Source organism: Larus michahellis, chromosome Z (genome assembly GCF_964199755.1).
Source record: "Larus michahellis chromosome Z, bLarMic1.1, whole genome shotgun sequence".
NCBI classification, from domain to species: Eukaryota; Metazoa; Chordata; class Aves; order Charadriiformes; family Laridae; genus Larus; species Larus michahellis.
Genome location: NC_133930.1, coordinates 14,218,073 through 14,245,025, shown reverse-complemented (window position 1 = coordinate 14,245,025; position 26,953 = coordinate 14,218,073). Strand labels below are relative to the sequence as shown.

General features: G+C 37.5%; 1 protein-coding gene across 1 annotated transcript in view; it reads right to left on the bottom strand.

The window, feature by feature from the left end:
• Nucleotides 1–26,501, bottom strand: part of SLC1A3 (solute carrier family 1 member 3) — a 67,059-nt gene extending 40,558 nt beyond the window's left edge. The window contains exons 1-3 of the mRNA XM_074569662.1: nucleotides 26,070–26,501; nucleotides 24,177–24,448; nucleotides 6,559–6,696 (exon numbers count right to left, since the gene is read on the bottom strand). Of these exons, the coding sequence (XP_074425763.1) occupies nucleotides 6,559–6,696; nucleotides 24,177–24,357 (319 nt within the window). The 5' untranslated portion in view covers nucleotides 24,358–24,448; nucleotides 26,070–26,501. The remainder of the gene's footprint in view (nucleotides 1–6,558; nucleotides 6,697–24,176; nucleotides 24,449–26,069) is intronic.
• Nucleotides 26,502–26,953: the final 452 nt, after the last annotated feature.

Genomic DNA, 26,953 nt, shown 5'->3' with positions numbered 1-26,953 from the left:
TGCTCTGGTGACCAGCTAAATTGAGCAAACATTGCCTAATTATTTCTCACTTTTCATGTATGAGCTGTATCAGGAATGCTATATTTCTTAAACTGAAAGACAGAAGAGTAAGACTGACTTTTGTTAATATTTTTGGCTTCCATCTTTACTGTGAGTACGCACGATGTTGCACAGCCACTAGCTATAGGTCTGTTCTGACAGAATGAATTAAAGGGAATTACTGCTAGATCTCTCCTTTTTCTTCCTGGGAGAAGGATAATGCTGGCTCCACGGCATTTGTTCCCCTCTCTGGAATCCTGATGAATGGGAGACCTTCCATCTGTTGAAATTACCGTAAACATCTGTGGCTGATATGAGACAGCACCTGGGACCTTGTAGTAAGCGATAGCCTTTTTTCCACAATAGACTTGTCAGTGAGTAGGCAGGAGAGCACTGGAACTACACAGACTTCATGCAGTATGGCTCCTGCTTCCACAAACCTAGACACAGGATGGATTCCCAGCCTCTTTTTTGAGGAGGTGATGTGCAGGTCTCTTTATGAGACCTTCCTGTTGTGTGCTCTGATGTGAAAGGTTAGGATGAGCAAAGTCAAAATTCTGGTCCTCTATGTTTACTGCTACTAATACGTTAGTAAAGAACATTACAATTGTCAAAATGAAAAATGCTAGTAATTTACTAGTGGATGGGTGCTTTGATAAGATTTAATAGCATTTGCATCCGGTTACACTTGATGGGTCATTTACTGCCTCGTTTGCAAATATGAAACTTAATTTCTTACATTTAGTAACATGAAATTGTATTATTTTCTAGAATGATATCTTTCCTGAAGAATGCATACAGCCGCTATCTGGATGTGGGGGCTGTGCCATCGTATCACAGTTCCCTGTCATAAAACCTAATTTAGGTCCATCACACCTTATGCTAACTTCACGATACTTTTTTTTTTTTTACTTCATGGATAACACATTCCTGTTAAACAGTTGTATCTAGTAAAAAAAATATGGTCCATTTATGTGTATCTGATTATTGGTGATATCATCATAGCTAGTTGCAAGCGGTCACTAGGTAACTTTGGGTGTAGTTTTTCTACAGCAACCATCTCAGTTATGGCCCCATATACCATTCTTGCTGTAATTATTTGCTTAAGTTTATTTCCATCTCTAGAGCGATGTAACTAAAATGGCTATATACTCTGTGTCTGCTGAGCTGTGACAACTTAATCTACGTGTCTCCATTAAAATTTCCATCATATATAGTCATCTGCTTTTCTGCCTGGTAGCTACAAAAAAAAACTTCACCAGCACTACACCTGAAAGGAGCAAGAAAGCAGAGATATAAAAGGGAAACATGATTTGCCTAAGCTTATACAACATGTCACAGCATTAATTTTCCACATTTTACATCCATAAGTTGCTTTGGGCAAAATGTGGCTTTTCAGCAGTTGAATCTGTTCATATCCAGATGCTGCATTTTTCCTGACTTACATAAGGGAGCGGCTTGGAGACTACTTCAAGTTCAGTTGTTTCTTTGAATATTATCCTAATTTCATTATAGGTAATTTCAAGCAACCGCATCTGCAAGTTGGCTGTTAATTGTGATCTCTACTTGTGTTTTGGTTTATTACTTGAGTCATTTTATGTGCCTTTGTATGTCAGTGAGGAGACAGACCATGTTCCTTACTACTTGTTTTTAACGTTGTCACCATTCATTGGACTCCTTCGATAGCTGAAATCAAAAGCTTCATATGTACATCTGAGGTTAGTTAAGAAGCATCCATACATGGAAATTCCAGATTTCTGCACATTGTCAACACTTTCTATAGTTTTTCTAGTGATAAATACTACGAACATGTTGAAAAAGTCTGGGCACAAAACCTTGTGTCTCTGAGTCTGCTCAAAGGAGAGTGACTTGTGTCTCCTGCAGTTGTCAGTGGTAGTCGGTTATTGAAAGGCTGCATCAGAGGCCGAAAGTTTCTGATCTTCCAGATTCCAGGAAAGACAGTCATGACATTATGTGAAATTAGAAAGGGGACAGAATATAAACAAAAATATACTACAAACTACATACTAGATGTTTTTCTTCTTTAAGGTAAACCTTCCGTAGTCAGTCTTCTAAACTGTTTTATGATACAGCCTTCTTTTGTGTAGGAGGATTCACAGTCTTTTTCTTTCTGTTTGTACAAAATCTTGCACACAGAATCCTGGTCTGTGATTAAGATTAATTTATACCATATTACTGCTGCTCCCATTAACAGTTTGGATAAGCATTAACTTATCCAATGAACAGTGCAAGCATTAGCATCTAATGAACAGTGTGTTGTACTGGTGTTCATGATCGGGATATTTGCTTGATTGTACCATTGCTGACCTGCTGTATCATCTGTGGCAAGCCAGTGGACTTCGCTCTTTCACTGCCTCTACATTCCTTTTCTCTTTCCCCAGCTTAATTTATGTTAGCAAATAAACTATTGTCTTACTGTTCATGTAATGTGCATCAAATATTAGTGTCAGATCTTGACTGGGCTTTTTGTGCTTTGCTATACTTTAGCATACAAACATATTCGAAAGAAATGCGCAGAATTTAATTCTAGTTTACTTGCAATTGAAAGCAGGGGTCTCTGTACAACTAAATTCCAAGCATCCAAAATTTTGGGGAAAGAGAAACAGCCTCTATATTAAACTGAGCTATGACCATAACTGTGCAAAATATTTGCAAATACCCATTATAAAATTTCTCTAGCTTTAATATTTGTCACAAACGCTATGCTCCAACTACACTTTTTGTAAAGACTGTTCATGAATCATTTTTGTGACTGTGATTTCAGGAAATATGTAGTTTCATTAAGAAAAGATAACTCATTTTGATGCCCTTATATTCAGTGAATAACTGAAATACACAGATAAAATTTGTGGGCCAGTTTTAAGGGCTGGCATTTCAACTTCATTATGATCTTGCTGTAACAACTCACAAAATGTTAATGCATCGTGCTCTTAATGCTGGTGCAAATCTCGCAGTCTTTGCCTATTTCATGATGAGTTGAATTGTTATCATATGTGTATACATTTATTTTATATACCTTTTAGGGCCAATACATATTTTAGAATAATTTTGTCAAGCAATTTGTTTATGTCAAATGCTTCAAGTTATAATGAAATAAGAAGGTTCAAAATACTTTTAATTCCTGTAATTGCAGCAAATTCAAAATAGAAATGGAGCAAAATTGTCAGCCCTGTGTTTGTGTAAGAATTCAGGCCAGACTTGGCCATAAAATAATCCAAATGTGAATTTCATCTATTTGTTTGGTTATTTGTGCTACTACCCATATACTGTGCTTTAATTTTGCCTTTGACTTTCTAAGAGATAATGTTTGGGAATGCTCACTTAGGAGTTCTCCCATTTGCAAGACTGTAGAGAATAAAGACCAGCATAGAGTATGCAGCTGGAATTGTGTCTAAACCAGAAAAGATGAAGAATACAGATATTCATATAATCATATTTTCCTATAAACAGTAAAAGATGGTAAAAGGTATGCAAATAACCTCTATTTTCTCCCAAGCAGTTGTTAGTACATGCCTGGTAACATACACATCAGAAGATAGAATCTCATGGAGAAAGCTTTATACCTGCTTGAGCCGTGTGCAATAATGGTAAGTCATCAGGCAAATGTGAGTAAAAACCTCTAAATGTGATTCTGCATTGTTTCTTTCATGAAAGTGCCAAAACAGGCTATAGAGAAATGTGACTGGGTTGACTTCACCTTTTACAGTTTATTTTCCCAAGAGCCTGTGAATAACCATCAGACCTGTTTACCTTCATAGAAGTCTTTCATTTCTCAACTTATCTTTCACTTACGTAACAGCTTATAGCTTCTATAATTATTACTTTGTTTTTATTGTTCTAATTTCTTTGACATTCACAAAATTTGCAAAGGAATGTAGTCATCCCCAGCCTATTTCTAATACCTAGAGACCATATGTTCTGATATTGTCATAACCAGTTATATTGAACACACTTACATAAATACAAATGGAAACCCAGAACTTCACATCTGGGAGACAGTGTCATGCCTGCAAACAGCAAAAATATTTATTCAAGATCATTTACAAGTGGAAGAAGCAATTATGTTATCAGTGTGCAAGACCCCAGAGGAATCTTTTTGAGGTTAGTTAAGAGGCATCCAATTTGCTTTACCAAACAAAATACAGGAAATAAGAGATTTGGCTCATGGATGCCAAGAGTGGTCTTAAGACTGGCTTGAGAAGCATAAGAGTTTTATCCAATGAATTATCCTATAACAGGTAAAAAAAAAGAAGCCAATAGCATCTATAAAATTGCATAGTAGAACACCTGTAAATGTTACAGTTCATTATTATTTGGATATTCAATAATACTTTGAGTATGAGAGTTCTGCAGCAAATATGTAAGAGCATCTTTTTAAAACAAAAGAATTTATACACTAAATGAGGTGTTGTTCACTATAGGAAACAGTTTTTCCACAGTTTTTAGCAATAAACTGAAAAATGTATTTTAATCCCATGGAAAAAGACATAGTCCTGTTGCATTTAACAGTTTTCAGGAAAGATGAAATCTGTCATTTGTGAATGGCATAGAGTTTTCTCTGATGGTTCCCTGCCAGACTAAAGAAGTTTAAAATTTCACCTTGAAAATTGCTGTCACTATTTCAAAGCTAAACTCTAAGAATAATCCACTTAATACTGCAAGGCACTTGTATGATAATACAACAAGTCTTATAGATACATACGATTTCTCTTTGCCAAAAGCCTTTATATAATAAAGGAAATGATTGTTATGAAAAAAAGGGCATAAAAAAGTATAAAATGGCTGCAAAGAATTTAAAAGGAAAAAAAAGGTTACCAAAAAGAAGGGTATTGTTTGAATCCAGAGATGGAAGATTCTTTTAAGAATAGAATTGGTTGGAAACCCATTGTTCTGGTATTTCACAAAATCTCTACTGAGACTTGGTGATCCAGCAAATGAGCTTGTTTTATCACAAGGCCAGCTCCTTGCGACTTTCTGAGGTGGATTTGCTGATCTTTACCCGAACAAAGCGTTTCTACTTAGAATTTTGAAAGTGGATTCAAATCCTTGTGTAGGATGGTCTACCTAATTTCCTGTTTTACTGTGAGCTCTGTCAGAGAACCGACATGGATGCAGAGTTACAAGGAACTGAGCAGGTAATTTCTCCTGCAATAACTCTTCCTACAAAATGAAGCAGCAGTGCCAGTCGCAGCTGACACTGACGAAAGGTAAATGTTTCTCCTTTTCTACTTTTAATGGTTCTTCTATCAGTGTCCAGCCAACCTGAGGAGTTCTGCAGTGAAAGGGACAAGAAGACAGCAAGGAGACATGACATGTAACAGAATTATACACTGGTTGGGAAGAAAACCTGTCATTGTTTCTAAAAAAGATTTATAAATTTCTCCCTAGTTTCAGTGTGCATTAAGCTTTCAGAATCCCTATAATATGTGTGTATATTAACAAGCTATTACTTTCTCCTTGAAAGATGTGAAGGCAAATGATTTTGTAACTGTGAATACCCTATTTTTCTGCTGTGGTATTAACAGTTTATAGACATGCATATACTGTATTTGGTATCTGTGAAGATGGGGGTCTATGCTCATTTGCATTTGTAAGAGGAGGTCTTAATATTAAAATATTTTAAAATCAATTAAATAGAAAACAGCTTATATTCTGTGGATCCTCTAACAATTAAGGTAGTATATGAGGTATTTAGATCCTAGAACTGCACAGTGGCTGGTTTTGATTAAGTTCTCCAAGGTGTACCAGCGATTTGCTGACAGACCTTAGCCCGTACTTTCTTTTCTTCAGATAATTACTAAGGTAAATATATCACAGGTACACCCTGAACATTCATAAAAAATCCAAGAGCTCTTTCATGAAACTTAGGTGGAATGACAAAGCATATGTCATCATAACAAATTAATTGTTATATCTCTATCTTAAGGAACAACTTAGTAAAGAGGGCTTGAAGCTTAATAGTGTTGCTGACCGGAAGACAGGAAACCAGAGCTGATGGAATGAAGTTTCTTCCAAAGTATCCAGTCTATCCCACCTATCACCTATTTTTTCTAATCTGTTGCTAAAAGATTAGGAGGTAGACAAAGCTTACAGGTATGTGTTATTGCCCACGATCAATAGTTTAAACTTTCTTGGGTCTTCGAACTATTTTTCTGAGATACATTATCTTTGATAGCAATAGGATATTGTGGAGGAAATATCTGTTCAGAAAGTAAGATAAGAAAGTGGAGTACAGAGTCAGCTTCATAGTAGCTACGCATAGTAACTTGTACAGTGAGATTGTCTTGGAATTGGGAGAAGCATCTTTCAGTTTCTTTGTATATTAATTCAAACCTTTTGTTACTTTGTCTTTTAAACAGCAATAGCAAAGGGATCGTTTTCTACAGGTTTTAACACTTCTAAGGCATGGAACATTCATTTTCTTAAGATTTGGTGTGTGCATCTTTATCAAATTATTTAAAAGAACAAAAAAAACTGTTGGATTTTTTTTTTTTTTACCTGTGACTAAACTGGATACAATTAGTGGCAGGACCAGCATTTGCAGCATTCTCATGAGTAGTTCTCCTGGAAATGAAAAGTACTTGACTTCCCGGTAGCTCATCTTATATGATCGGAGAGAAAATCCAAGGATTACACCTGAAAAGAGGGAAAGGATATCATGACTTACTCTTCTAAAGTAGTAGTAACATACAAACACGAGTATCTGTAGAGCACTTATTTGGTGTATTTGGTTGTAACATGCTGTTTTGGTTATTCCCAGGATTGCACTCCTTTCTCAAATCTCAACTACTATTATGAGTAGTCCTACTGAAGGTAATAAATTATTTTTCACTGTAACAGATTCAGGAGGTTATTTGCGCTTCTGTTTTTTAAAATCTGGATTAATGTGAAAGGGTACATCTCGAGCATTAACGGAAAGGAAACAGTCCCTGCTACTGCAGCCAAGCGCTTTGACTTCTGGGATTTTGAGTGTAATCATATATGCAATGCATGTACATGCTAGCTACCAACCTTCAGAAGTCTTGTCCATGCCTGTTTACTCTGTGGGGCCTGGTCCTGTAGATGTGCTTCAGATTGGATGAGATAACCAGGGCAGATGTATTTGAGAATCCCCTTGTGGTTAGGTCTTTACAGGGCAAAACAGCATCGGGATGTAAGTAGCTTTACCCAATGCCTACCTTCAGAAATGCAGGCACTTGCAAAGAAGCAGCTAATCAGGGTTGGAAGGTGTTACCAGATAATTAAGTGGTGGGTTTCAATGCCTGAGGGAGTGGGGTAAGGAGTGCCTGGATCCATTTTTCTTGGTGGGAACAGATAAATGGTGCTTGAGATACATTTACAAATGGAAGCCATAGATGGGCTGACATGTGGAAACCTAAATTTCTCAGCTAGAACTTCGCAGATTTTGTCCTGTACTTGGCACCAACTGCTTTATTTGCTTATTTGGTTAATTGACCCAACTAGTTAGAATTTACTGAATGTTAAATGATTTGGTGCCTATCTGATGCAGGTTTTCTATATCCAGCCAGGATCTGGAACGCTCCTTAACCATACAGGTGGTGAAACTCAACTATCCCTCCTTCCCATTCATGACGCCATGTTCTTCCCCGCTGTCTAGGGGGGAACTGCTATTTCCAATTCTTAATCTCTTTGTGGTTTAGTTTTTTTCAATCATATTTTAGATTGGTACATTCATACAGCAGATATCTTCATGCCAAATTTTACTAGCTAAAATATGCTGTTATGCCTCCTATGCTAGCTTATTGCATCTGCTGATGTAAGAAACAGCTGTTACTGTCACATTAGTGACCTCTGTCTGATCATGCTGTTAGGGACTTCAGCAGGTTGGTTGAGTTAGAGGAGTCCAGAAATGTCTTGTGTAGGGCAGAAAATCTCAGTGCTATAGAATGGAAGGAAAGTGATTAGAGCACAATTGGAACCAAGCATGGAGTTCACACTATGGAAGAGAGCGGTGGGACTATGGACTCAGGTAGTCAAAATGCATTTTACATAAATGACTTTTTTAGGCAAAAGTGGATCATAAACTGCATAGAGGGAGGGCCTCTGAATTAGTCTTGTTTAAAAGACCTGCTTTGGAGTTTCCCTTCTTTTTAATAAGGTTTTAAATTCCACTGCAGTGTTACTGATTATTTTCCTTTTATATGGGAAACACATTTCTCAGATATAAAGAATCCATCTGGACCCTTTGTTTCAGCACTTAATGAGCACTGCATTTGGACAACTGGGTAACAAGCAAATAGAGCTAGACCAGCTTCTTACTTAGGCCACAGTCCTGCAATTAGTTCCACATGAATTAATCTCTGCACTAGTACAAAGCCTCACTGAAGTTAGTAAGGGTTTCTGAGGCTGCTATAAGAACTAGTCCTTATGCTATGCTATAAGGGCTTGATTATCTGGTCCACTACTGTTCAAACAGCACAAAGTGGCCTAAGAGAGAATCAGGGCTTGAGTAGATGGCTGTTTGAATGAATATTATCGGTAGTGAGAGTAAGTTTCTGAAGCTCCATGCAAACCTGTTGAGCCAAAAATTATTGCTTTTTTTGTCCTAAAGCGCTCTGTGCATAATTACAGGGTTGCCCAGCACTACAGTTTACAAAAAGAATTTCTGCGATGTGGAAAAAATGTGCCCTGGTAGTGTATTCTGGTGAACTGGGTCAAACACACGATAGTTACTAATTCTTCAGCCTTGATCTTAGCACTGCTGTTAATTTATACGCAGTTGTGCCTAAGCGGTAAGAACCTTTCTCTGACTCTGTTTCCCTACTTGTAAAATAGGTATAGTAGTAGTTGCTTCACAGACGTTTCTGGCAATTGTGTTCACACAGTGACCTTAGCAGTGCAAGAAGCAATTTAAGCAAATTATTCCCTGAATGTATTCTGTGACAATGAAAACAGAACAGCATGATTTTACCAGTCTCTCGATTTAGGATATATGGTGATGAAACTTTATGTTCTGTTCTGAGTTTAAATACCTAGATACTGGATATTACAGGCTGTCTGACAAAGTTTTATCAACAAAAATTATGAACTTGAAAAAGAAAAGTCAGACTTGGCAAGGTAGCTTTGACTTCATTGAATTAATTTCTCAGAACCAACATTCACAGGTTTTAAACAGTGAGAAAACAGCATACAATGATGACTTAAAGATGGACACAATGACGAAGTGTCAAAATAAATTTGGGAAGTGAGACCTGGTAGGAGGTACTAAACCTTTGGAAGGTGTGTGTCCACGTCTTTGTGTGTGGTAAGAGTTGTAGTGCTTAGCACCCTCCACAAGCAAGAGTGAGAAGTTTAAATACTAGAGCTGGCCTTTCTCAGTAAAAGTTTCAAGTTTCTGATTAATTCTGAAAATTGTAATGAAACAAAGCCTTGTGTGAAACAACCTCCCACAACCTGTTGTGCAGGTTTCTGTCTACCCTTTGTAACAGAAAAGAACAACCAATCAATGCTATCAGAGCCTGACTTCTCAAACAGTAAATGTTATACCATTTTTGCACTGCAGGGAAGAGTTGATTTCTCGACAGAATTTGTTAGGCTTTTTCTGGACAAAAATCAGTACTGCTTTTTTAAGTTAAGCTGAATTCTATGCATGTGTATAGTTCTGTAACAGAACCATATTGCTCAATAATTTATACAGTTCATAATGAAGAAGCAAATCAGATTAGAGTTATAAAAAGATTTTTGAGGTCTTCTTGTTAGTGATATAATTAAATTTATGGAAAATTTGATTTGCAGATAATCCTGATGACAATAAGAACAATTCTTGAACTAAACCATTTTATTGCATTTTTATTCCAATGCAGATGTTAAAAATAAAATTAAATCTGTATGAATACAGTGCACAGAGGATCTAAAACTTGAGAGAAGAAGATGAAAATAATTCTGACAGTCATGGGAATGTGATGAAAAAATGGTAGATATGATTTGGGATTGCGTATTCCTAAAATAGGAAGACACTGATGAATGGACTAGAGTTTTCACTTTTAGGCTGCAGTACCAGAAAGGAAACAATAAAGTCTTCTTGACAGGGTTTAAAAACTACGGGTATACCTGTAATTGCTAAGAAACATACAACATTCTATATAAAATTTCTTAAATGAATTAACATCAATGTGTGATGAAGTGAGCATTAAAATCAGGGCCTTAAGCAGAAAGGTTCTTTTTTGTTTGGTTGTTTTTTTAAAAAAATAATGTTGTACTGATCTACCAGAGTATCATCAACTTATATATAATATCCTAAATTGAATTTGAAAATGAACTTTGAAATCCTGCATGGAGAAAATGAAGTTCTTAATTGTTTTAGAAAATGCCTTGTTCTCACAATGTTAGAGGGCTATTTCACGTGATTCTTTGTGTTGCCTAGATGAAATAGGTTGCTCACCTACACATGGGTTTAAAACACCACATCATTAAAAAAAAAAAAAAAAAGAACCGTAACTCTTAGAAGATGAGAGGTGAAGCTTTACTCAGATCTAAACGCTCATTCAAGGACTTTAGGAAAGCTAAAGTCTATCCTCCTCCTTGGCCTACTTAGAAGAATTAGATTTAAAAAAAAATTAATAGAGAGGATTGTGTTTTTTCACTACTTCAAATAATCCGTAATGTTAAGAGAATAAGGGAGCTCCTAATTGGCATGATGTTTTTAAGTGAACAATAACAGCAGTTTTGTTAAGTAAGTGAAGTCTCAGTTTTTAAAACGAATCCTTATGTGCTTCTGGTCTCTATCTTAGTTCAGGAACACACAGGAATTGAGACCATACCATCATTTGGCGTTCATATGTTTTTAAATGTCCATTCTCTCTACTGTATTTTTATGCAGAAAGTAGAAAATCTAGCAGTTTTACTTTTTAACTGATAAAAGTCACTCCTAGCGTATTTCAAGAGGAGATCACTAGGTGGTTTATTCATGACAGTGCAAGAGCTGTGTTTTCCGTATTAGCGCTTGCCAGTTCAAAAAGAACACACCAATATAGAGTTACATATACTTCTGCTTTTTACCAGTAAATCTCAAAACACTGTCAAATGAGGTCTGTATCAATATCCTTGTTTTTCACAGATGAGGTACAGACTTACTTTTTCTTTTCCAGCAGGAAATAGAAGACTTCATAATAACTGGAAAAGATAGGTGGAAAGGTGCACAGAAGTAACAGCTGTTAATAGTGCTCTTCCAGAAAACCTTGTAACCAGCAGGCAAATAACATTTTGTTCTATAACAGAAATCGGGCTGGAGCCAGTGAGAGAATCAGGCTCCTACCAGTTTAATGGCACGTTGTATGTTTTTATTAGCCGCACAGCCATTTCATTCTTCTGGTCCTGCAGAGCCCTGGAATGAATGCTTCTGTTCCTTGGGTCATTTGTTTCTGCTTAATTTACCATTTTGTTCTGACACCTTTTCTTCTAACAACCCGTTTAGATAAGGCCACAACTGTATTTACTTGAGACAGACAGATAAATAACTTCTTTAGTGATAAGAAATACTTCAAGTTGCCGACAAAATCACAATTGTTCTTAATCTCTTGCTTTGCTTGCCACAAGAACTACAGACTCACGAATTCACTTGCATGCTTTTGATTTCATCTTTTTTTTGTTTCACAATTTTATGTTGAACCTTCACCCCACCCTCACCCCCCTTCTACAGCACCTGCTCCTTTCTTCCTTCTGGTCTTCCTTTTGTAGGTAGGGAGGTATGTTCCCTTTGAAACCATTTTGGTGAACCTAAATACTGTGTACCTAACTGAAATATTCAATACCTAAATACTGCAGCAGACTTTTTTTTTTGTGATTGTTATGTTACTTTTGATAAGTTTATCTTAAAGATTAGCTCTAATTATGCTACTTATTGTTTAGTAGCTAACTACTTTTTCTACTCAATTAATTTAATTTAGGACTGCAGCAGTCCTAAACATTTGAGAACTACTTCTTGTATTATACGGTCACAGTGCTGTCTTATTACATCTCTTTGACCTTTTTTATCCTAAAGGTGTAAGATTATGACTCTCTTTAAAGGTCCTTCATGCAAAGTATATTTGATGGGGTAACCTAAAAAGCCGTTTATGAGTCTTTATTCCAAAAAAGGAGAAATGCCCTTGGTTGAGGGGAAACAGTTACAGGCTCTTTTGTCCAAGTCCTGTGGTAGGCAAATAGCTAAGGAAAGGTAGGGCATGTATGGAATCAAACTGAGGGCAATAATGCTATGGAAAGCATCAAATTGCTACAGCTAGAAAGAGACTACAATTTAAGCTGATCTTTTGAATGGAATGGAATGGAGCTACAACAATCATCTAGTTCACCTCCCAGACCACTTCAGGGCCGATCTGAAGTTAAAGCATGTTGTTAAGGGCATTGTCCAAATGCCTCTGTAACACTGACAGCCTTGGGGCATCGAACAGCTCTCTAGGAAGCCTGTTCCAGTGTGTGACCACCCTCTCGGTAAAGAAATGCTTCCCAATGTCCAGTCTAAACCTCCCCTGGTGCAGCTTTGAACCATTCTCGTGTGTCCTGTCACTGGGTATGAGGGAGAAGAGCTCAGCACTCCCTCTCCATGTCCCTCCTCAGGGAGCTGTAGAGAGCAATGAGGTCTCCCCTCAGCCTCCTTTTCTCCACACTAGACAAACCCGGACTCCTTACTTCAATGCACTTGTACTTGTCATATACTGAGATGAGCTTATTTGGGTGCTAAACAAGGAAGGAACTATTTTTTATTGGGTTAGATTTCTGCCAGATTAGTGCCCTGGACAGCTTTACTGATGTGCTAGATGATGGTGGTGCTGGTGTGATGTCAAAGGAGGAAAACAAATACTTGGGGGTCAAAATATGCAGCCAGAGGCGAAGGTAAGATCGGCTTAATCAATCACAGAAACATACCCTTAAGTAACCAGTCACTCCTCCTGTGGCAATACAGAATTTGAGCTAATACATAGCTTAAACTTCCTTTAATTCTCTTCTTCTGAGGCTAGATTTAGAGCAAATGTTTTCCACATGAACTTGCTTCTCTGTTTCAGACCTGAAGATGACCAAGTATCAGTTGGCTTGATAAACTAGCTGTTATTCATCTACTACAGGGCTCATTTGACATCGACCCAGCAGAGAATCTCATGTGTACAAGTGTATATATTTTTGTGTGGTATGTTCCTTCTCTTTTAACTGGATGATGCCACAGCACTAGAGAGCTTAAGGACGTGTGCTCTAAGTAGCTCTTATAGGTGGCTATATTGAAGTGGAATATGGGCTAATTTGGACACAAATGGCTACCTCTCCTTTGCTTGAGAGATATCACGAGGAGAGTCACAGGAGAAGGACTGTAGAAGAACTAGATATCTTAGTCATGATGGGGAAGCAGAAGAGCCCAATGATATGATATATTGTGTCATGGGGTGGTTCTAGCAGCAAAGTGAGACCTTACAACTTGAATTAATTCTGTTGGGAAGAATGAACTACCTGGTTTATCTGTATACAAAACACGTATCTTCTTCAGTCAGGATGCACAATACTTAATGTCCACCACCCATGGTAGTTCTGGATGGCACGTACTGATTTGTGGCAGGCCTGACACTTTCTGGGAGTGCTAAAGTTATTGCCTACATGCTGCAGAGTCTACTGTGCATGCACACATGACCACTGAGGCTCTCTGAAACCTCCAGCTATCAAGAAATTTAGCTGAAACTCCCGCCTCAATTAAGCTGTGAAAGATCAGAAAACATCAGGCAAAAAAATCCTCCAATTCCACCTGGACAGAATTCTAAGGCTGTAAAAAGAGACAAGTCCAGAGAAAAGCCAATGTGTAGTGAAGAGCTACACTGATGTCAAAGAGTTGTTCCCTGCATCAGAAGAGAAGTCAGTGTGTTACCTTTGCTCAAGGGTCATGAGAGTGCCACGGCGCTCTCAGCTGCCCTGAGGAGAGACAGAGCCGCGGTGCTGCAGTCGCTGTGTGTCTGGAACACCTGCCTCCCGAACCCTGAAGGGACCTGAATCCCTGACGATTCGCTTTATGTGGTGAGAGCTATTACCTTCCCAAAAAATCACACCAGACTTCTAACATCACTATTCAGTTACAATTTGCAGAGATCCAGAAGCATTTTATAGTATTCGTGGGGAGCCTGAAGCTGTAAGGAAGAACTGATGTAACTAAGGAATGAGTAAAATCACTGTTCTATGAGGTACCACCTAAATGAGGCTGCTTCTTATACCAAATCTGAGGATATAACAGCATCTGAGTGCTGTTCAAAATTTTTTATAAAAATCACTGAAATCTGTCTTTTGCTGCTTCTTGGCTCTAGTGTTACACTGATACATTTTTTCCCTTCTCTCTCAAGTTATTTCGTTCATTTGCCCTTCTTCCCCAATTAGGAGGTAATTCTCTTCCTTTGAGAACATGTCCAAAATATTGTTCTCCTTTTGTCCGACTTACGCTTCTCTGCCTTCAAATTTTTTCTTAATTTTTTCCTTGTTTTCCTTGAACAGTTTCTGTATTTATTTATCATCTTTGATTTCTCTTTTGTTATTATTTATAAGACAAGCAATCGCAGGCCATTCCTGGAGGATATGGAATGAAGAAGTTTTCACTACTGGCCCTGAAGCAGACTGCTCTTTATGGAATAGAGACATTATTTCTGATTTCATCCTTAGACAAAAGACTTTATTGAAAGACAAACTACTGCTAGTTTATGTACTCTTATTAGTCTCTGAGCTATAGAAAAAATACTTGTGATCCCCAAAATAACAAATAATTCCATAAAAATTCAGGAATTCTCTCTTACTATGCTTAGAAAAAAGATCAGACATTCACAATATATGCCAGATTATTTTTTGTAAAGTAATATTTAGAATTATGGTACCACCCAGTGCTTTACAAAGTTACTGTAATAACTGTTCTTTTCATGCTTGGGTTTACTTTGCTGCTTCACTTTCTTGACTAATGTTAATGTTTTTGCTCGCATAAGGAATAGTTCCCAACAGATAACAAAGCTGCTCTCTTAAAGTTTACATAGTTCCTTTCTTACCTTTACATTTCTTTCTCTCCTGTTTTTCCTCAACTGGAAGCTGACATAGTCCTTAACAGCACTGAATTCTGTTTTTCTCTACTACAGTTTCAGCTGCCCATCTGTATTATTTTGTATTTTTACAGTATAGTAACACTGAGGAATTGCGGTCAATGAGACTGAGATCCCTCAGTGCCAAGAACTTCGTGCAAACATGCTCAGAAAGCAGAGCTCTACTCTGAATAACTTCTAGTTTAATAGAGAGCCTGAGGTTAGACCTTGATAGTTGCCTTTATTTGTTTGTTTTTTTTCTAATTCCACCTTTGACATACACTACAAAGGTTCATTGTAAGCTTGGCTTCCTTGGTGTGCAGTTTTACACCATCATTTGCGGGACATTCAAATTATGCATTCATATCTCTATGGAGCTAGCCCAACTTTTCATTCCTACAAAACCACCTGTTAATTTAGCTTAGTGCTGATAGTCTAAATCTGTAACTGAGATGTTTGCCACTGAGGATTAAGTATTTTATTGAATCAAGATATGCCTATGCCAGAACTGTTTGGGTCATGGAACATAACTCACGTGGCAGACTTTGTAAAAGGTTTTAAAGAATCTTTTTTATCCAGTATCTTGCTGACACATGGAAACAACCTGGACAGACTGAGAGGAAGCATTTCCTGTTACAGAATACAAGATTTTTGCCATATCAGGTGTAAGCACTACCGGAACCCTTTATTTATGTTTGATTTATCATTCAGTGAATTCTTTTGATAAGGATATCAGGTTCATCACTGAAATTCATGGAATCATGTTATGGTCTTTTTAAAAAGATAAGCTAGGATGCTTTCAGCCCCTAGCTGTTTGATTTTTGTTACCTGACCCACTTCATCCCTAAAAACCTCAATATGACTATGAAACTATTCATAAATAAAACCTTCCATCTATTTAGTTTTCTGGTCAAGAGCCTCGTTCAAAACATGAATTTCCAAAAATGTTTTATTTCAGTTCATTAAATAGACTTAACACATCTGAAGGATATGTTGTAGCATAGATAATTAATTTAGATGTAGCCTCCATATAGGTTATGATACATCTCTTCTCACTGTTAGGTGTTATTCAGAATGGCAGAATTTCCCTATCTTAAAGGCCACAAAAACGGCAAAGGGAAACTGGCACCTGGAACAATACTTAATTACATAGTAAGTACCCAAGTCCAAATTGTGAGCTTCAGAGTCTGTCTAGATAAAAAAAAGCTTATTTCTGGAAATCTGTATAGTCAATGGGGACTTGTCTGTTCGTTTTTGGAAGATCCCTCACTTTTCACTGTTCTGCTTGTGTTTTTCTAGGGATTGCCATGACCCAAACAGCTATTTGCCTAATTCCAAGCTAAGTCCTGCAGATCTAGAAACTGAACACAACCAACACATGCAGAGAATCACTTGGATTTGGGATGCCCTGTGTTCCTGTTCTTGCTCAAAGGATTACTTGACAACCTGGGGCTCCCTGTTACAGATGAGTGTTTTAGCCATGAGGTTTAAACATCATGCCGCCTTTTGCTCTCTTGGCATATGTATTTGCCTCTAGAAGTCTTGCATTTCCTTCTGCCTATGACACAACTTGGAAAAGGATGGTGGAATTGCATCCTCCTCTAAGTTGCCTTTTGAAAGGAAAAGAGTAAGCCAATTCCTCAAGTGCTGCTGACACCATTCCCAAGGTGAGGGCTCTTGTGCTTCTGGATCTTGACTGGGTGAAAATATCTGGCATGGTCCAGACTCATTCAGAAAGGAGTGGGAGTAGGAATGCAAACCTGTTTGTTTGCTGGGGTTTTTTACCTCCTAGCAAGTTTTAGGCAGTTATGTGCATAGTTTGTGGACTTGTGGTGTTACCCTTTTGAGTCTTCTAGCCCTCGCTCATGCACCAAAAAGACACTCAGCTCTGAGATATGCATCTTCTGTTTCTTGACATCAAAATATATGCAGTAGCCTTATTTATCTACTGCCTTTAGTTAGTACTCCCAGGAATTCCCTGATTAGCGGTCCTGCTATATTCATGCAAAGGCAATTTTATTCTCATTTTAATTTAGTCCTTCTGAATAGTAGACCCAGAGCATTCGCTAGGGCCATTTTGAGGCACCAGCTTATGTTTCAGTGTAAATAATGCTTAACACTTAAGTCCCATCTTTTACAGACTTTTTTTGAATAAGAGAATTTTCAGTTATGCCAAGCTACAGTAAATGGTGAAAATCAAGCACACACTTCCTAACTGTCAAGCTGATTTCCGTTTATGATCTTCTATCCATGCCAATAGAAAATACATAGACATCTCAAATTTCAAGCAAGAAAAGGTGCCTCTTCAGTGTACAGAATTGAACAAGAATTGAAAAGGTGGACATATGGGAGGACAACCACAAAATATGAGTAATGGTAACACTTTCTTACCCTCCTGATTCTCCTGTTATCCTTGTGGTTTTCTTTACCTCTTTTCCTGCTTTTAACTGTTTTCCTTTTCACTGTTGTACAGTTCACTGGACGTATTATGTTCCTCTTTTGTTAAAAAATGCCTTATAACATCTATCCTCAAAATTGTATGTATATTAAAAAGTTGCACACCCCTGGTTTCATCCTGTTGATTAAAAGTACAGTGTCAGTGCAACTTGGGTTGACATAATAAATGGAATAATCTGACTTTTAGTATAATTTCTCTGGAATAATTTCCATTTTTTCTTTCCCTGTTTTCTGTTGTTTCTTCCCAATTCCATATCCTCTATTTTTTTTTTTTTTGTATCAATGACTAATTTAAAACTCCTTGGTCAGGACCCTAGTTGTTTTCTAATATACACAGTAGACACCATAGTATATTCTATGAACAACACAGCTGGGACAAATTAGTATGGGAGGAAGAAATCTCTTAGCTCCTTAGTATTTTTTTAATATTACACTTACATTGCCTTATTGCTTCAAAGCTCCAGGCTGAACTGAGCTGTAATATGCTGACGAACAAATATATGACAAAATACGCTAAATCCCAAAGAAGCCGAGTTGTAATTTGAAACTGAATGGGAATGCACACTAGATGAAAGGAATTGGAAGGATGGAAGGAGGATATACACAACTAATGTGACTGCATGGATTATTTTATGTTGGTGGTGGTTCCAGACACCTGATTTTTTTTAACAAGGCGTAAAAAAAATAAAAAAGTCAATATCTTTCAGCTGCTGATCTAGAAGTCAATGCCACAGTACAAATTATCACAATGCCTGCATTTATACCTTACTTTTTTTTGCAGCCTTATTAACATCCAGAAGATCTAATTTCTTTATTTCTCTCTCATTAGTATTAGATTTTTTGTAGAGTTTTTCAAATGTACTTTATCTTGATTCACCTAAAAAGACAAGTATTTTATAAAAACATTTTTTTCTTTGGTATCATAAAATCCCCAGAAGCTTTTAGATGCCTGGTTATTTCAAGAAATTATGTGAGAAATTTCAGCCACATGAATGAAAGTTTCAGGAATTCATAAACAACTGAACATACCACCTTCAGCTACACCTTCATCGTGGCCAACTCAAAAGCATTCCAGTGCAGATGACAACTCATTCTGGCTTTAAAATAGCTAGGGAGCTAGTAAGGATCTAACAACGTTAAACATTTACTCAGCATACAAATCATTGGCACCTTGCTTATGATTTTGTACTGCTCTGCTGTCACCATAGTGACTACAGTGCCTGCCTACTGAAAAGAGGAAAGGACTGGCAAGCCCTAATACTAGTTCATTTGATGCTAAAACATCTTTTTAGTCCCCTTTGATGCTCAACACAAATTTATATTTTTTTTTGCAGTCTTTGGGATGACCACTGTTACTGTTGTAACATGGCTTTTGATAGCATGATCATCATATTCTACAGGCATTTGGGGAATTTTCTTGTAAAATCTCTGACAAACCACATAAACATCCTAAATGTCTCATGCGGTTACTGTCCTGCATTCCATCCAGGACAGCCTTGAAATCTGTATTGTAAGAAGTGGTATTACATAAATAAATTAAAATTTAATTTCTAGAGAGGTTTGTGAGAGTCTCACCTTCCGTTTTTCAGTGAGTGTATGTTTCTCTGCATTGTTTTGTTGTAGCAAGGCTACATTTAGCACATTTTGTATCTTTACTGTGCATATATGCACAGCTGCTGTCTCCAGAATACACAATTGTGATTCACAAAGTAGCCAAGTTTATTGTTACTCAGTACCACCTATGTCCAACAACCAGTGCTGTTTCATTTCAGTAATACCAGATCGTACATTAACAAATTAAGACTGTGATAATATCATAATTTTATTTTGCAAGTAACTGCTACAGTACTGTACTGTTCATATTTCGCAGCCTGACTTATATTACTAGCTACTTAATCACAGAAGGAAAGCACTTTTTATTTCTATACTTCTTCTGCTTTTTGAAAAGCATCACCTCCTTTGAATTTTTAAGTGTTACTCTGGATCTTACAGTGTCTTTTTATGGTTTTTGGTTGGTTGGTTGTTTTGTGTTGTTCCTTTCCCCCCAATTGTAACTGTTTCTTAAGTCAAAAAAGAATTCAGGTTTTGCGTAGCAATTTTTTCAGAATATTACTTAGGAAGGTTTTGTCACTCAGTGGGAAAGCAATTGTGCTGGGCAGGCTCTTTAGGCGAGCACTGGGGCAGAGGCAGCCCCTGAGTTCAATGTAAATAGAATTAATTTCTCCTTAGCTGTCCCCAAACTGTCTTGATTTTCTTGTATCTTGATCTTTTGTACGGTACCACATTTCTCCCCTAATTATGTTTTAACATATTCTTTCACCTAGGACCCACCTCCCACAGCTGTTTCTCCTATAGTGATGGATCTTTGCTTTGTTCTCATGCAAATTTTACCAAGGCTGCCTTAGGCACTGTCATCATGTTCATTGTCAGTGTGTAATGGGGTCAAATACTCTTCTCTGGGTATGTCAGCCTCAGTCTTCAATGGATATAGGGGATCTGACAGTAGTAGAAAAGATGTCACTTCAACACACAAGAGACCGGGTTGTTGTTTTTTTTTTTTTTGTGGGCGTTATCCAGGATTCTGTCTACCTGTGGGTTACAGACTTGTACCTCTTAGGGCTCATTTTAAACTGTTGTTAAACTAAACAGGAGTGTGTTGAGATAGGAGAATCTGCTACTCTGGACAGCTTTTCACTGTTCAGGTATTTTAGGGGATTTTGTGGGGTTTTTGCCTTCTGTATCATAAAGGATCATCTGCAGGCTTTATTTAACTCTTTGCTTTTTTCAGGGTCATGGGGACATTAGCAACGCCTTCATCTCTCCTGTCTTCTTCCTGTACTTCTAACTAGATTTTTTTTATAAAGGTGTTGGAAAGTTTTGGAATCTTATATATGGTGCATGCTGTTGTAGAGCAGATGTTGTATAGGCCAATCTACATCTCACATCTGTTGTGAGATTGCCCGCAATTACAGAAGACTGGGTTCAAGGACACAGCCAGTCTTGAGCTCCCTTCAGTGGACAGGCAACCAGAGAACAGAACTGGATCCATCCCATCTCCCTTGAATGTCCCAGTGGACAACTGCAGCATATAACTTCGGCAGCGTAATAAGGATTTTAGCTAATGATTTGGAGCTATAATGGCTTCTTAACGATGCAGAAACTGCTTTTTGTCATACTTGCTCCACAACCTTCCTCTACTTCGCCGAGCCCCTCAACTAAAACAGTATGTCTCTGTGAACAGCTTCTGAGGATCTCTGCTCAGCAGCTCTGTGTGTCTCAATCTTTCCTTCTGTACAGGTTCAGAATCCACAGGAGATTCTTTGGCATTTGGGAGTCCTGCCAGAGTAAAGTCTGGACTCCTGTGGCATTTTTGGAAAATGGGAGGTAAGCAGCAGAGAATCAAGACAGGCTGATGAAGGAAGGGTATCTGAAAGGAAGGCATTTTGGGGACAGGATGATGGAGCTAAGTAGCGTGGGAGAGAGGGCACTGCCTGAGATTTTGCCAGTAATTTGGCTAGCACTTCAAAGTTTGTAAGACTTCCTGCAGATTTTCCATGAGCCACCATGACCCCAACCCTACCTTAAATTGCTCCTGGTCACCGTGACACTCTGAATTTACCAGTGGTCAGCTTCCCAAATTCACCTCACATAATTGGTCTCATCTGTTGGCACTTGCCAAGATCCACTGCAGAAAACTAATTTAATATTTCTAGCTGTACCAGAAGAATCTGAAAAACTGCATCACAACTCACTTATTAACCATGCTTTTCTCGAAGTTTCTTAAAGGACTTGAAAGCAGTTTAGATTTCACTAAAAATAGCAACTGCAGTGATAATGACGATCTGCTGGACAGACCCTGCCCATGCAGAGTATGCACTCAGAAGGACCTTTCCTGAGGGTCTGGGGAAATGCAGAATAGCGCGAAGTGATTCTCAACATGAATAACTTCTCGCATATTCATCATTAGGTTTCTAAAGACTAATTGGGTTTGTATTATAGCAGCTAATGAATTCAGTGCAGAATCAGAGTAACAGCAGAAGTTAGGGTAAATGGCTGTATTTTTCCTCTATCATGTGAATGCCAGAAAATCTCTACTCTCAAACAAATGCATGTTGCAGCTACCCACTTCATTACAAAGTGCATGTTTCCACAGACACAAACTCAAGTGCCTGTTATAAACTACAGTCATGAAATTGGGCTAAGACATATGATCCTATCCACTTAACCTCCACCAGCATCAATCCTGCTCAGCAAAGAAATCGGAAATGCCCTATTAGATAGGCTTGTTCATGTCAGTCCCTTGACAAAAGAGGCCTGAAAGAAATATTTCTGCTCTTTAAAGCTAAAATTCTGTTTTTCCTGAGTTTAGTCTTTATGAAAATTGCTCGACTGACAGAACTAAAAACTGGTGTAATGTGTCTGTTTAGATTACAGCGAGTATTAAGCATCATTTTTTGTAAATGATTCAACCCTGGCCTGAGTATAGTTTGGTTTCCACCTACACTCACATCCAAGCATCTCTGATGAAACAGCCAGTGCTGCTAATTGGTGGGTTAGTTTCGCAATGTTGGTTACTGTTTGCTAGGAAAGTGATCAAGCCCACCGCCTGATTTTCCACAGATCACCAAACTGAGAGATTACAACAATTTAGTCCTTGCCAAACTAGACAGATGGAGTTCAACTGCTGAGTGTTTTCCAAACTCCTTATCCAACTGTTCCCTACTTCTGAATATTTCCACAACAGCAAAAAACTCTTCAAAAAACCAAATTTTACCTTTTTATAAGCCACCAAGTGTGAATTTACTGTTCTAATCATATATATACTGTAAAATTACACCACAAATAAAAAATGTAACAAAATTTTGTAGTATTCTCTCATAGTAATGAGGAGATGTTTTTCCACGTATTACACCAGATACGTCTATAGGTTCATGAGCAGAATTTGAGCAGCCAGCTCATCATTTTCATGATTTCCCTAACTTGTGTTCCAGCCTTACTGGTACTCTGCCATTGCTGTAGGTGGCAGTGGAGCTGTGGGCAGATGTTTGTCACTAGTCATCTAAAGCTAACTGGAACATGCAATAACAGTAAAAACGCTTGTCCAGCCTACATTTCTGTTCCCACTTTGCCAAATTTACAGGAGTCACACTGGAGCTAGATGACAGTGAAAAAATTGCAAGAGCACATTGGTCTTGTGCGGTATAGACAGGCAACAATCTAAGAATTGCATTCCTTTGAGGTTGGACAGTATTTCAAAAGCCGCATAATTTGTTCTGCCTTTCATGACCACTGTAGAAAAAACGCCCACATTTTTTACCCCCGATATTAATGGGGTTTTTGCATTGAACAAATTCTAATTTAGGAATTAAAAGCACTTGTGATAAAATACTCTTGATGAATATGAGAAACTCACGTTTCTGTTATAGCAAAAAACTACTTTATTTTACCAATATGCAAATTAATATGGTTGTCTCCCAGAAAAAGACCATCAAACCTGAAATTGATTTAAAAGAACCCTGCAGATGTGGTATCAAGCAACAATAATGCTAAAGCCCTAAAATCTTAGTTCCTAAAAAAGCTGTAGAACCATAGCAAGCAGATTTATATAGATCAGCATTATCAAGGACATTAGGGCCTACATAGGTGTAGGATATATACCCTTAAGTGCTAACATTTGGGTTTTCATGAGCAGATTCATAGAAATTAGAAAATAAAAATGAAAGTGTTACAGTAAAGCCATAATATTCTTGGTCACACCATAAAGAAGGGTATTTCATGAAACACATGGTGTCATTTAGAAAATCTGTAGTTAAGGGAAAATTACCAAAAGTGATTGTGTAATTATATAAAGGAAAACTTGTTTAAAAAATTGTATGTTTTGCTCTGAAGATTCTCTTTCTTATCAAAATGTTTAGCAATATTTTAAATTTACATTTTGGTGCATTCCAAATCTACATGCTGTTTGATGTCCTGGATTCCTCTCCGTATACTGTAAAAAGGCATTTAATCAGGTGCTATCTTGCAGTCCTTTGAATAGGTAGCATTGCCATTGTTGCCCCAATTGCATCTGAAGGATGCATGTGTAAGATTGTGAGTGACTGAGAGAGCATAAACTTGTACTTAGGTTTGATTGGTTTGCTTTTATCAAAGGAAAGCTGAAAAGATTGAGGCTCTAATATATACTTTTGTGTAGAAATGTCACTTCATTTCATTCATTGAGGATTTCTGTTTGTCATTGCAAGGTGTTATTTTTTCATAGATTAGGTAAATGAAAGTTACGTCCTGAGCATTCGCAGCAGACGGCTTCCATAGAAAAAGACTTCATTGAAAACATTCAATTCAGTTATTGAATCTGATTCTTTAAGAGAAGAATCCATAAACTAGCTATTTTTTTTTTCACCAAAATTCAGCTGAGGAATACTAGAATAACTAAAATGCCTCTTCCCTAAACTTCAACACGCAGCTGTCAAAGCCAAAACTCTCCAAGCCAGAACATTCTTATCAGTGCAGAAGCATTTGGGATCTCATTTGTAATGCAAATCGCTCAGGCAAATCGTCATTGTCAAATGCACTGGAGAACAGAATATTCCTATTGAACAAATTACTCACCAAGAACCACGGCAACAACGGTGAAGAGCACAAAGGCATTCCTCAATAAATAACTTTTAACATCATCCTTTGTTATGCTCTGCACTTTTTTTTTAGCCAAAAGTGTACGTTTCCGGACTCCTTGTTGAATGCGTTCCATCCTACTTCCAGTTTTTGGCTCTTCTCCGTTACCTTTAGTCATCTATCTTCAAGAAAGTTTTCTTCTACAAATAACTTCTGTCAATATCCCTTCAAAAAATGGAAGACTTTTCTGTGGGAGGTACTAGAGAAACCTGCAAGACAAGAAATACCAAATATTGCAGTAAAATTTTAGAGGAATGATTAGCCATATGTTTGCATGGAAGTAAATATTCTTCATGTTTCAGTAAAACTTACATTATTTGTAATATTGAAGTTGTTGCTTGCAGTTTTTAATAAATAGCCTCAATGACTGTTAAAGAACTCTTTGAAAGAAGGATTACATGGAGTGATCAGATGTGTCCCGTGTCTTCAGAGATTAATCTGAATTGCTGTCATGCTGTAAAACCCAGGAGTAACTTGTTTTTGGCAATTGCTAGAGATACGCTAATGTCAAATTGGTACAATCTGTAGAAGCATAAGGTGCTATAATATTTAAAACTATCTGTTAGGCTTGCTTTTCATCTGTTTAGCAGGCCCATTTTATCTGAAAAAAATTCTGGCTCACCTTCACATTAACCATTGAAGAGAAATATTTTGCTTAAACTGATAGGTTTAAAATGTTCTGCATTTCAGATGGTTTTAAATGGTTGAATGCATTGGCTGAATTCCTCTTTTTCACATGTCAAAACGCAGCAGGAATAGTTTATTTATCCCTCAACCTCTATTTAGAAGATATGCCTTTGACAGTTTTATGTTGATAACATTCATCTTTGAAGTGTATAAACTATTCAGAGCACATCTGTAAAACATCAGGAGTTATATCCCACTTAGCTTGACGCTTCAGACTGTGATACAAGTTCACATTGCAAAGTAATGCTTAGCTTGACCTGACGGCAATTATGGAGATATAATCTGATTTTACAAAATCAAACACTGAATCAACCTTAAAATGTTTTAATATTAAAAATCCTTCACGAGGACATTATTTTTCTTTTTTTTTTTTTCTTTTTCTTTGGTGGCTGCCTGGTATGAATTCATTTAATAATGGAGCTGCAGAAAGGTTTCAGAAAAATTTTAGACTGAGAATCCCATTTTCGGAGGACTTAGTTAATACACTGGCATGTTTTTATGAAGAAATCAGAAATTAATAAATGGATACAGTTAGATGCTTCCACTGAAATCTCACTCCATTTATACACAGCCCGACTCTAACATCTTACTTTTAATAAATCTAGTGCCCAAAAGTCCTTTTTTTAGGAAACACTTAGAATATAAATACACAGGGTTTTCAAGCAGTCTGTTTTAAAGCAAATACCGTGTTGTAACAAATTAATTTTGATGGGATTTGATTGCTGCTTCTACCATATGTTTCAAGTTTGACGCTTCGGTGCAGTATTGTCTCCAAATTTTAACAGAATGCTACGTGTTGTGCTTCTTTACAGAGAGGAAACATTCTAAGACTCAGCTAGATTTTTAAATTAGTGAGTATTTTAGCTTGGACACGACTACTGTGTGCAAGCAGGGTTTTTTTCAGAGTAATTAGTTTTAGTATTTTGCAAAAAAAAAAAAAAAAAAAAAAAAAGATTCGTTTACAGTGCCTTTTCTTTCCAAGATGATTAATGCAGATAATCTGTCCTTTATAACTTACATTCAGATCAAGAAACAACATGGATACAGCCAGAAGGATCGTTACATAGAAGTAACATACAGAGGCAGAGAGTGAAAAATTCAGACTCCCTACTCAGAACCCACCGAATGAAACGATCGTCTCACCTTTTCAGACCTTCGGTTCTCTGGGAACAGGGTGGTGGCAGGTAAGGTAGGGGTTTCCCAGCAGATAGAAGCGAGCTGCAGAGTGGAGCGAGCGGGAGACAGAGAAAACTGACAATCTGCATGTGCTCTGGAACACAGCAGCTTACTATCACCGCAACTTAAGGAAAGGGGAGGAGACTGTTCACCCAACTCTGAGAAAAAAAATAAAAACACATCAGAAGAGAGGGGAAAGCGGAGCTTCTGAATATTGATTAGTCTTGGCACAGTGAAAGCAGGGTCACTTTCTTTGTTTTTCCTTTTAGACCACTTTCACGCTTTGTCAGTTCAGCTTCGTTAGAAATGCAAAATCAGAAGCCAGGAAGAACTGGAGGATCGTGGGCGCGCACGCACACACACACACAGAGCAGGGCAGGCTGGAGGCGCTTCTTCGTTAGGTATTCCAGACTGGAAATCTGAAAAGCCTAAGCATAATTATATAACGCTATTCCTGTGCTTTCTAAAATAAATGGTAAAATGTGCGAGCATGCGAGTTTGTTCTAAAAAGGGACATGGTGTGAAGCCGTCACATATTTTCTGATTCTTAAAGACAGCTATTCATGATGTACTCTTCCCAGGGTGGGGAAGAACCAAACATATCTCTCAGAAGCAACTGGAGCATTATCAAGAACAGAGAAAAACGTAATCAGCTATGATTCTTTGTATGTTTCTTGTAGATATTCAAAAACACGCTGGGACTTGCTTCTTGTTCAGCGATTCAAACTCACTGGTACTAAGCGCCATTCAGCCTGTTTCAATAGCGTGGAATGAATGATGACGGGAAACGCATAAAACATCCACTTTTGAGAAATCAGTGGCCTTCAGGTTTTTTAGCATTTAAAAGTTTG